Source organism: Lycium barbarum, chromosome 6 (genome assembly GCF_019175385.1).
Source record: "Lycium barbarum isolate Lr01 chromosome 6, ASM1917538v2, whole genome shotgun sequence".
Classification (NCBI taxonomy): Eukaryota; Viridiplantae; Streptophyta; class Magnoliopsida; order Solanales; family Solanaceae; genus Lycium; species Lycium barbarum.
The window spans coordinates 110904937-110917517 of NC_083342.1; the positions used below are offsets into that span (position 1 = coordinate 110904937).

General features: G+C 36.2%; 1 protein-coding gene across 1 annotated transcript; it reads right to left on the bottom strand.

Annotated features, from left to right (window-relative positions):
- Positions 1-9049: 9049 nt before the first annotated feature.
- On the bottom strand, positions 9050-12311 carry LOC132645468 (pentatricopeptide repeat-containing protein At4g01030, mitochondrial). Its single transcript, XM_060362464.1, has one exon. The coding sequence runs from the start codon at positions 12119-12121 to the stop codon at positions 9326-9328; it is 2796 nt and encodes a 931-aa protein (XP_060218447.1). The 5' UTR covers positions 12122-12311; the 3' UTR covers positions 9050-9325.
- Between the last annotated feature and the right edge of the window lie 270 nt (positions 12312-12581).

Genomic DNA, 12581 nt, shown 5'->3' on the forward strand with positions numbered 1-12581 from the left:
TCACCGGGGGAAACTTCCCGTCTAAAATGAGCTTGTGACTTGTGAGTTGCTACTTTCGGTGATATACCTGTCATATCTATATGGGACCATGCGAAGCAATCTGCGTTAGCTCGAAGAAATTCAATTAACTTGTTCCTGAGCTCCGAGGTTAACCTCGTGCCCAGGTAGACCTTTCTGTCGGGTAGATATTCGAACAAGACGATCTGCTCCAGCTCCTCTACTGTTGACTTGGTTGCGTCCGAGTCATCCGGCATGACGAATGATCTGGGTACACCGAAGTCATCCTCTTCGCACCCCGGGTCCAACCCTGTATGCTGTGATTGCTATTTGGTGTCTGTTTCCCTAGTTGAGTCCTTCTCCCTTTGATCCGATTTTTCGGGTTGAGGTGTCGTTTCCTCGACCGCGAACATCTCCCTTGCAGCGGGCTGTTCACCTCGGATGGTTATTATCCCCTCCGGTGTCGGAAATTTCAGCAACTGATGCAATGTCGATGGCACGACCCTCATGCTATATATCCAGGGTCTGCCCAGTAACGCGTTATACTTCATGTCCCCTTCGATCACATAGAACACCGTTTGCTGGATAGTGCCATTGATGTTAACCGGCAACGATATCTCTCCCTTTGTGGTTTCGCTCGCCATGTTGAACCTGCTGAGGACCTGGGATACCGGCACGACCTGATCGCGTAGCCTTAACTGTTCGACCACTCTCTACCGGATGATGTTGGCTGAGCTACCTGGGTCAATCAAAATACGTTTAGTCTGAGTTTTAAAGATAAGAATAGAAATTACCAATGCATCATTGTGTTGTTGAATGATGTCTTCTGCATCCTCGTTGCTGAAAGAGATAGAACCCTCGGGTAAATAATCCCGGCTGCGTTTTTCGCGAACAACAGAAACCTTGGCCCGTTTCATCACCGGCCCTCGAAGGGCATCGGTACCCCCAACAATCATGTTGATTATATGCTGGAATTCTACTAGCTCGTCCTTTTTATGAGTCTCCCTTTCCTTGTAGTGACTTTTGGCTCGTTCACTCAGCAATTCTCGGAGATGACCGTTCTTCAGTAACTGGGCCACCTCATCTCTTAGCTGGCGACAATCCTCGGTTCTGTGACCATGGGTTCCATGGTATTCACAGACCATGTTCGGGTCCCGTTGGCCCGGATCCGACCTTAGAGGTCTCGGCCATCTTACATCCGGGACACGACCAATAGCCGAGACGAGGCCCGAGGTACTGACGTTGAAGTTGTACTCCGATATCTTTGGCAAATCCTTGTTGCCGGCGGAGCTTCCGGCATCGCTCCTAAATGAGAGACCCCGACTGTTCGACGGACGCTCGACCCGTTTATTACCCCGACCGGAGAAATGGCTTGGGCTAACCCTTGATTTCTCCGACCTAAAGCTTGGCTTCTCCGAATGGGAATATGGCCGATACCTCTCCCTCGACGACTCGGCCTTCGTTTCGTAACCTTTCCTTTGTCTCTCAAAACTTTTGTTCACATTTATTGGCCCCGGGGGAAGTTCGAATTGATCATCCTCCACCCGAATCTTCGACTCGTATCGGTTATGGACATCATCCCATGTCACAGCCTCGTACTCCAGCAAGCTTTCCTTTAATTTGAACGAAGCCGTTGAGCTCTGAACATTGAGCCCCTTTGTGAAAGCTTGTGCAGCCCATTCTTCTGGAATCGGGGGGAGCTCCATTCGTTCCCTTTGGAATCGGTTGACAAATTCACGCAGTAATTCATCGTCTCTCTGGGTTATATGGAAAATACCTGCCTTACGGGCTTGCACCTTCTTGGCACCGGTGTGAGCTTTTATGAAGGCATCGACGAGCATTTCAAATAAAGTGATCGAATGCTCGAGCAGATGGTCGTACCATGTCAATTCCCCTTTTGACAACGTTTCCCCGAACTTCTTCAGCAATACCGATTCAATTTCGTCTTCCTCCATATCATTGCCTTTTATAGACGAAATTGAATCCGTCATATTTCTGGATATCCGGCATTTTGAACCTCTTCGGGATTAGTTTCATAGCTGCACTCGGAGGAAAAGGCCTTTGGATGTACTTCTTCGAATCCGGCCCTTTCAGTAAAGGCGGAGCCCCCAGGATTTGGTCCACCCGAGAGTTGTACGTTTCCACCCTTTTTTCGGTCGAGTCTACCCGTTTTGCCAAAGTCTCGAGCATTTTCAGAACCTCGGTGGAGGAACCAGCTCCGGACCCATTGCTCTCGACCATCCGTGCCTCATCTTTCCCGAGTTCGGCAGCACCCTTCGCTTCCTCCGAGGTCATTTTATCTTTTCCGTTTTGCAACCAGGCTATCGCGATTCCCTGTTCGGCAATCGCCGCTCTCTGTTCCTGCAACATTTCAAAAATTAAACGTAAGTCAATATTATCATTTGGGGCTTCCGGTTCTTTCCGGCCCTGAGTCCGGGACAAAGTAATCGAATTGTGTGTATTTAAAGGGTCGGTAGCCGGTTTGGGCGGCATTCTCCTGGTCCACGGTGTTTTGATGGTTGAGGCCTTCCCTCGAATTAACGGGGTTAGGATTAGCGGGGTTTGGCAATCCTCGTGGACCGCTGCCTTCGTTTTCGGCCACGATCTCGTTGTTGTTGACGTGACCAGATTGCCCATTGTCAGCCATTTAGTCCGTTTTTTCAGTGACGAACAGAAGATGTTTTCGATTTTGATGGGTAAGATAGAGATCAAGGTAAAAGACCACTATTATCCTAGGCCCCACGGTGGGCGCCAAACTGTTTACCCCGAATTTGGATAATCAATTAAATTTGTGGGTGAGGTATAGGATATGTGGTTGTGCCTTGAGTCCCTTTGATAGAGAAAAGAAATATATGAATATGCTATGAAGAAGCAACTAATAATCGGTGGTTTGCTATATACTTGTATGTTTACTAATATATGAGTGCTACTTGATTGAAGAAATGTAATAGAGATGAACACAATGAATTCGGATTGCAACACGATAATGAGAGAGATTTGTATATATTTCTAGTACAAAAGAATGTTCTTGATGTTAAGGAGCCAACCCCTTAAAAGTGGGCAATGACCCTTATTTATAGTGTTGCCTCATGGGCTCCATACAATAAGAGAAATCTAAAAATAAAGAAAAACTCTGACTTGGATTAGGTTGGCCGTACGGTCTGACACCCGTACGATTGGCAGTTGAGTATGGCAGGACGTTATCGACGCGTGGCAATCGCGCAACGGATCTCCCGGACCAACGGCCACGAATAAACGGACTAACGGCCACGACCAAACGGACCAACGGCAACGACCAACTCGGCCATGAAGAAACCAGATCAAATGATGCCCTTCCTTGGCCTCGGTCCAAGCGTTCCTTCGGTTCAGAATGAAAGTCCTCGTGCATGTTCTTGTCCCCTTCTTCCTTCGGTTCCTGATCTAACCGATTTAAAGCGTATCCGATTTTTACCGTATACAGTCTTATTAATTGTCAATCAACTTGTTAATTATGGATTACCAGTAGAATAATTCTCTTTTTCCAAATCAATCTTTTAATTGACTAGAAAGATTTAACAGAAAAGTTGACTTACTGACCATAAGATATACATGATCAAATCACGACTATATATTATATATAAGGAAGCAAATAGACTGCTTACACTATTTAGAGTTTATCTAAACAAGGAATCGGAAATCAAATATATTCAAGTTTTGACAGAAAACTTCAAGTTTTATCGTGTGGTTAAAACTTATGAATGGAAAAAAAAATTATTCAAGTGCTATATAAAGAGGGTCTAGTGAATGGCAAAAATGCTATTGATGGAGAAATTTTATTTATCAGAAGATGGAATGAAAAAATTTCGATGCAGAAAATTTTATAGATCTGGATTTTGGCTTGTGCATTTTTGCTTGCTCGAAGAAATTAGCAATTAATTGTTTGCTTGATTTGTAATTTTATGAGTTTTAAGTATGTGTATATGAAATGACTTTCTATTTATCTATTGATCAATTATTTTACCGTGTTTCAATTATAAATTTTTCTACTTATAGTCCACCAGATTATTACTGACTTCTATATCTTCATGTATTGCAGATTCAAAAAGTTATAATAAAGCGGCGAAAAAAACTTAATCTGACTTTTGAATCAAGAAATTTAGGTATTAATGCATAAAGTGGGTAAGTTAAATAGTTTGTTCAATTCAATGCTTTAATAATTAACTTACTAATATTGATTGAGCAGTATTTTAATTAAAGATGTAGTTCACTTTTATTTGTGACATGCTTTAACCTATTATTATTTGATTTTAAGGTGTCAATCAGCCTTCTCGATAATACAAAGTAACAAACAAATAGCGATAGATGTTCTTGCAAACATGCAAGTATTGAATCTCTTCTGAAATGTTGGAATACAAAATTGAATTTATTTTTTGTCCTTCTTGAACAATTAAGGTACCTCGAAGTAATTATGTACTTATATTTTATAGAGTTCCATTTATATTTAATGAGAAAAAAAAAATCAAGGAAGAGAGTTCTTAGATTTTTCGAGATTGTAAAATAGAATTGATTAGAAAAATTCCATTTCTCTATGAATTTTCATGATAGGTTTATTATGTTTAATTTTTTTAATTATATATTGTTCATTCGTGTTTTTTTCCTGCTTTTATTTTTTTTATTTTTATCTTTAATATTTTGTTTAGTTATTTTATGTGTACATTGTTATTGAGGATGTCTTTGTTTAGATATACTTTAGCTTCATTATAAGATTTTGCACGTTAGAAATATTATGCAAAAAAAAAAAAAAAATGTTGGGTTATTAAAAAAAAATCCCAACTCATATGATTTTAAAAAAAAAAAAAAAAAAAAAAAGAGTCGAATTTGAGTCTACTTTACGAGTTTGAAATGAACTTGACTGTTCAAAGCTTCCAAATATTTGATGGTTTTTTAAATTTAACGTACAAAGTAGAATAAATTATAAGCATTCACAACTTGCAAAAGTTATCATATAACAATCAAATAAAACCTCTAAAAGCTTACATAGCTGCAAAAAAAAAATCACTAAAAATAAATAAATAATGAAATACTATGGTATTTTGGTGAAGTATTTAAAGTAGGCATGATATGCATTTTTTTTAGTTTAATGGATTAAACACTAAATTTAAAATTAAATAAAATAGCTAGTAGGAAAAATAATATGAAAGAGGGGGACAGAGATAGTGTGAAGGATATAAACTTTAATTTAAACAAAAAAATATAAAATAAATCAAGTGAAAAATACTTTCTAAAACATATTATTGATAAATTTAAACGTTATTGCATAAAAAGACTAAAAATAATAAATAAATTATTTCAAGAGAAAGAAAAATCATATTATCTATAATATATTATGATGGGAGTAGCGGACAAAGATATAAAATAAGTGGCGAGCACATAAAAGAGTTAGTAACATACTAACATTTAGAATGGTAACTCAAAAACATTAAACAATGAATTAAAAAAGAGAGGAAAAATATGTAAATATATAATTTCAATTTAGAAATCGAGAAAGATAAGACTTATTTGAATTTGATATGGAAAAGCTTCTTAGAATATGATGAGAAAAGTTAATGAATAAGATCCTTTGCAGAAAAGCATAAGATCATTTTCAAATTCATATATAGAAGTTCAAGTGTGTGTGGTTTGATGTATGGAAAAAATATATAATCTTATCTGTCAATATCCCTTGAATTCGTCTATTAAACATCCTGGATCTCTTTGTATTTTAGGAATTGTGAATTATCTGATTGTTAATGCTTATCTGATTTTTTTACATTCACAATGTATTTTTTATATATATATTTTATTTGATAGAAGCCGGGAAAAAAAACTTGAGTGAATTATCTAATTCTACATTTCAGATTTTGAAATTTTATAAATTTATTCGAAACCTCATTTTATGATCCTGATGTAACTCCGAATTACTGAACGGCTATATAATTCATCTCCTTTAGTTTTATAAGGATTTTGTTATAAGGTATAATGCATTGCTAAAAAATAAGATGAATTTTAAAAGTACGTTTAAAGAATCTCCAACAAGACATCAAAAATTCATGATTAATATTCTTTAATATTGACCGCGTATCGCGCGGGTACCAATACTAGTTAATAGTGTAAGCGAGTACACTTGTTGACATACGTAATATTCTTTAATTTAATAAAATACACAATTGAATTATTTTTTTTCATATTTAATTGTTTCCTTAAAAGGTTAAATATTTTTTATTTTATAGCTCTCATATTTTACGTGTCAAAAAAATAAGAATGGAGAAACCATGATGTGTCAATTTTCCAAACAAACTACAAACAGTTTGTTGAAGAAAACAAAACTCATCACCAAAGGATGTGGTGTAGCAGATGAGGTTGTTCCTCGATAAAAAAAACTCTATCAATCCATAAGATGTGTGCATTGAACTTCATAAAATGACATATTTCTGCCTCTCACTACCAAAAAATTGGGAAGAATATATGGACAAAAACCAATGCTTTTTGCACGAAAATTAAATTTATCTCAATATAGTTTTTATCCTTCGATATTGTCATAGGATTTGTTCCAAAGGTAAGGAGTAAACAATGAAAGAGATGCTAATAGAATGTCAGGATATGTATCAATGGAAATGCTAATAGAATGACAGGATATATATACCAATAAAGACACATATATATTTTTGCGAGTCCAATCGTGCATAATAATTTTGCAAAGCAACGAAATCTCGCCATAAAATTTAAAATTTCCCTAGATATAAAAACTAAAAAGGCAACACAATATTTTAAAGATTCATGTAATTTTTTAGGCTTTGAAACAGACTTCTGTATCCCATTTTTCACAAAAAATTAATAGTAAAAAAAAAAAAAGAATGTTCACTTCAAAAGCACGCTAATACAAACTGAATTTAATCTTTATTTTCTTTCACATAATATTTTCTTTTCTTTATCTTGTTCATTTGCTACTGTATTATTTTTTGCTCTTTTGTCTTTCCATCTTCCTTTGTTTTTGTTGATTTTTTTTTTATTTTTTTTTTTTATGTGTATTACCTTCATATCTCTTCTTCTTACTACAGCCATTGTTTCAGCAAATATTAAAAAAAAATAAAAAATCAATAAACATACTAAACATCAGAAACGTACTCCACAAAGTAAGAAAAGACACCTTGATTAATTATAACTTTTCACCACCCTCTACATAAAATTTAAACCCAAAGAGGTTAAAAAAACAAAGGCATTATATCTCGGAATTCAACTATAAAGTATGAAGAGATGAGAGAAAAGATTAATTTGTAAGCTCCGATTTTGTTGATCAAAAGAATATAATTTTATTATAACTATGCAATCTCAAGAACATGTCCTTTGTTATCACTGTTGCCACCTTCATAGACTAGTGGAGATTTTCTCTACCCTTCCATTTGCTGTTATTTTTAACAGTGAAGAGAGGAATTTTCCAATTAAAACGTAGCACGCAAATGAGAAGAAGTAAGAAAAGGTTGGATTGGAATTGGAGTAACGTTTTGTATAAATGAGAAGAATTAAGAAAATCATTGATTTAGAATTGAAGTGGATGTTGGGTTTCTCATAGTGACATTGATTATTCGAACGGTTGTTTTGCGATTGAAGTAACTATTGGGTTTTTAAAAATAACATAAATTGGGAAAAGTAGAGGAAAAACTCAAAAAACTGAAGAAAAAGATAAATGAATTTCCTAAATTTAGAGAGTGACATGTAAGAGGGCCTTTGTCCCACAATTATAATATATATATATAGATAGATAGATTATAAAAGACCCTGTTCATGTTACAAGGATTCGAGAAATTCCACTAAGGTTCCTGCCACATCTACATATTTCTCTTAACACCAAAAGTTAAGAGACAAAAAACAATTCATCCTAATCTTCTGGTATAGAATTGCTCTTATCTTCAAAGCACCTTGTATTTCTTTCCCTCAATATAGTCCACCATATATATGCTGGGGACAACATGTCAAATAATTGATTTTCAACAGGTTTTGAGATTGCCATAAGACCTTCTATAGGCGAGCCACGAGAGGTGTGGTACTTAGTGGGCTAGATACCCGCATTAGTATTTTAACATAAGCTGTTAATGATTAATTTCATAAGTTGTAGTTGCAAGATGGTCTGAGGAGAAAATATCACATTTGAAGAAGATAAATTATGACCAAAGAGTGGCTGTAACTGCTGTCATCTATGTTTATCATAATATGCTAGTAAAAAACAAAAAAGAAATTCTAATCCGAGAATGGAAAAAAACAAGGGTTAATCAGACCAATATCACAAGCAGCAGCAGTCTCATTGAGGGTGCAAGGCTTCCAAGAAAGTGAATCATCCTAATTTCCTTCCAGAAGGGGAATCCATGGAATCATTCTGGGCTAATAATGATGAATGGTTAATGCATAGCTTCACTGTTAAAAAGACCGTGTTACGGGCACATTAATTTCCCCCTTCTCCTTTGAGCTATCTTAATAGTGCTATGGTTAAGTGAACTTTCTTCTTACCCCTCCACATGTTACACATTTCAATAGAGTTAGAACTATGAAACATTATTGGTTCTCTCCTTTTGTGCCAGATAGCTTCAGGCTGCAGTGCTGCAACTTTTAGATTTAGCCGTAAGAGATATATTGAAGAACAATTGGTAATTAAAGAACTAGGTTTAGAAAGTTCCATACAAAAATGATAGCTTTTTATAGAAATTCTCCCCGGGAAATTGCAAATATAGACAAGGAAAGAAACAATGATATGAAATATACAAAAATTCAGCAATGAATTCCTCTCTTCTTTATCTCTTCCCTCTCTTTCTTGTAATCAAACATGGTATGAAGAAAGAAATCTGGAAAGTTATTTATCGGTTTTCCATAAACAGACTGCGCCTTTTGCTCATTTTGCCTCTAAAGAGCGTTGACGTTTGCTAGGAAGCAATGGTCGTCATGAGACTGGTATAGTTTGATAGTTTAAAGAGTTACTGATCACTAAGATCTCTTCACAAATTAGATGCTGCAAGTTTTTCTAGTAAATGAGTGGAGAACAGTGTATGGACAAATACATGGGAGTCTATCTTAGTAAAACAATTATGTACTTGCTCTAAATAGAAGTACTAAGTCGCTTCTTTTTTGCAATAGATCGAACGTGATCAAGCTTTCCGCCTAGGAGATATAATAAAGCTCAAACTGACTCCAATTATCACTGTATTCATGACATTTTTCCAATATCTATGAACTTCATATATCAAAATATTTTACATGTACAAAACTGGTGCAACACAGCATTCGTTTTCTGCTATAGGAGAAGAAGATGCTTGGCATACCTCTACCACAAGTCACAGCAAGAACACTTACCATCCCTAAAATGGTGAAAGCGGACACCGTCTTTTAGGAAAATCTCTTGCCTTCTCAGCAACGACATATATTTTGCAACTGTATGACAGTCTGAACATATTCTTGTGTTGTTAATCACCCTAATAGGTGCAGGATTTCTGGTCCTGATTAATCCATATGTAATTGCCAGTTTCTCTGTGTGACCAAGCAGCACCTTTTCTTTCTCTACTTCAGAAATGTTCTGATAAACACATTTAGTATCAGGCGCATAACCCAACTTTTTCATCTCAGAAATTAACTTGTACAACTCAAAGTATATCTCTCCTTCTTCTGGATGAGATTTTCCTGCTGTAGAGAAGATGTGAATCCTCTGATTGACTTTTAGCCAACTCCATACTGGTCCGATTTTCACTCCCATAGCTTCCATCTTGTCTCTAATACGGTCAACATCCTTCCACCTGTTTGAAAGTGCATAGAGGTTCATCATCAAGGCATAGTTAGCTGCATTATATGGTTCTAACTTGAAAAGGTGTTCGGCAGCAATCTCTCCAAGCTCAACATTTCCATGGATCCGACATGATGTAAGAAGAGCACCCCAAACAGCAGCATTTGGCTCCATTGGCATTGACTGAATAAAATCCGATGCTTCATCAAGATAACCGGCTCTTCCCAAAAGATCAACCATGCAAGAATAATGCTCAATTGTGGGGATAACTCCAAAACATGTCTCCATATCATCAAAATATCTCCAACCTTTATCAAGCAAACCAGAATGTTTGCAACTAGATAGAAGAGCTATAAATGTTATGGCATCTGGTTGGATGTTTGCTTTTCTCATTTTATCAAAGAGTGAAATTGCCTCTATACCTAGGCCGTATATGGCAAATCCGGTGATCATGGAATTCCAGGAAGCTAATGTTTTGTCCTCAAGTTTCTGGAAAACCTTCTGAGCATTTTCTAGGTTCCCACACTTACTGTACATGTCTATGAGAGCCGTAGATACATACACATCACCTAAAAAATCATTTCGTATACATAGGCAGTGTATCTCCTTCCCAATATGTAACAAAGAGAGACCTGCACATGCTTGAAGTAAGCTTGCAACTGTAATTGAGTTGACTCTGATACCTTCATCTTGCATCTGACTTAAAAACTCAAATGCTTCTCTGAAGTATCCTTGCTGTGAACAACCCGATACTAAAGAGGTCCACGAAATGACATTAGGAGACATACCGGAACTTTTGATCCTTCTAATCATACCCAAAGCTTCCTTAATGCAGTTAGACGTTGAATAACCAGAAACCATGCTATTGTATGTCACTATATCTGGTTTAATCCCTTCTTCCTTCATCTGATTCAAAAGATCACCAGCTTTTTCAAAATGTCCCTTGCAGGAATAACCCGCAATTAATGAATTCCAAGCACAAATGTTTCTGTTTGTCATACAGTCAAAAACAGCTTGAGCAGATGTCAAATCATCATTCTTCACATACATATCTACTAGTGAAGTTGCAATATGCAGGTCACAGTCAAGTCCATTTCTTATAACATGGCAATGGATCTCCTTCCCAATTTTCAAATGTCTTAATTCACTCACTGCTTGAAGAACACTAGTTATAGAGTTGCGATTTGGCTGATAACCAGCACTCTGCATTCTCCTCAGAATTGCCAAAACTTCTCTATATGATCCGTGAAGAAAATGACCTGATAAAAGGCAGTTCCACGTTATTATGTCCGATTTTATGTTAGAACTTTTCATTTCATGAAATAGGTCCAACGCATCATCAAGGTAACCAAGTGCAGCATACCCCGAAATAATACTGTTCCAACAAGGCAGATTACGATTGTCTATTGAATCAAAAACTACTCTAGCAAGTTTAAGATTGTCATTTTTCACATACATGTTGATCAGTGCAGTGCTTATCAGTATATTCGATTCTAAGGCATATCGGATAACATACCCGTGAATCTGTTTTCCTTCATCAAGAGCTCCCAATTTCCCACAGGCTTGCAAAACTTTGGAAATGGTTAAGCTATTGGCCTTAACAAGTAAAGCCTGCATATCGCGAAACATTTGTAAACCTTCTTGCCATTTTTCATTCCTCAAATTAACCATAATTGCTTCATTCCACAATAAAGAGTCATGCATTAATGATGTTTCTTTAAAGACCTTATTAGCACTCCCAGTCCCACAACACCTCCCATAGAAATTCATCAGTGCACATTTTGTATAGACATCTAAATCAAAACCCTTCTTGATCAGACAAGCATGGACTTCCAATCCTAACCACATATCTCTTAACTTTGAACAGATTTTCAAAACAAAAGCTAGAATTTCAGTGTTAAAGTTCACTCCTTTACTATGCAACTCACTGAAAACTTCAAGAATTTCACATGGGTTTCCTCCAAAATATGTATATTCTTCAAGGAAAGAATTCCAATACAAATAGTTCTCCGCAAACCCCACAAAGAATAACACTGCAGCTGATTGAAAATCACCAAATTCCAAGTAACCTGAGATAAAATACTGCATATTTTTCTTTGTATCCCATTCTTTAGACAATTTTATCATCTTGGCATGCATAGCTCTGACTGAAATTAGGGACTTAAACTTCTTTTCATAGTCAAATTGCAATGAAGAAAGTGATTCAAGGGAGGTTGAGGGTGAAGTTTCAGTAAGTGTTTCTGCTACATTTACAAGGCTAGAATTTGTGGAATAACATCTGAGTTTATTTTGGGTGAGTGGCTGTGAAGAAATGAAGTTGTACAATGGAGTAGCAGCCTCCATGGTGGCTTTTGAGCTTGAAGAAAATTATGGCATCCAAGGTTAGTTCTTGATTGTGAAAAAAATGACAGTTTAAACAGTAGAATTTGGAGGGCTCTAACAAAAGCTACTAGAAGGAAAAATCAGAAGGGAATGGCTAGGGAAATAAATTCTTAGGACTGAAAATCAAGAATCCAGTGGATAAGGTTTATCTAGTGTGTACTTTTTAGATAAGTAAATTGAGTAACGGGGAAGTGAGGGAACACTATAAATCCTCCTAAATGGGGTGGAAAAAATAAAAAATAAAAAAATAAAAAAAATTGAATAATGCAATGGACCCCTCATACTCTAAAAGGAAAAAGGAAAAATTTTGTTTGCCGGAAAAAATAAAATGAAAGAAGGAAAAAGATTGAGAAAAACTATAGAATAGGGGGCAAAATCAAATGAAAGTTTTAAGATGAGGTAGGTGATTTATATATATTCC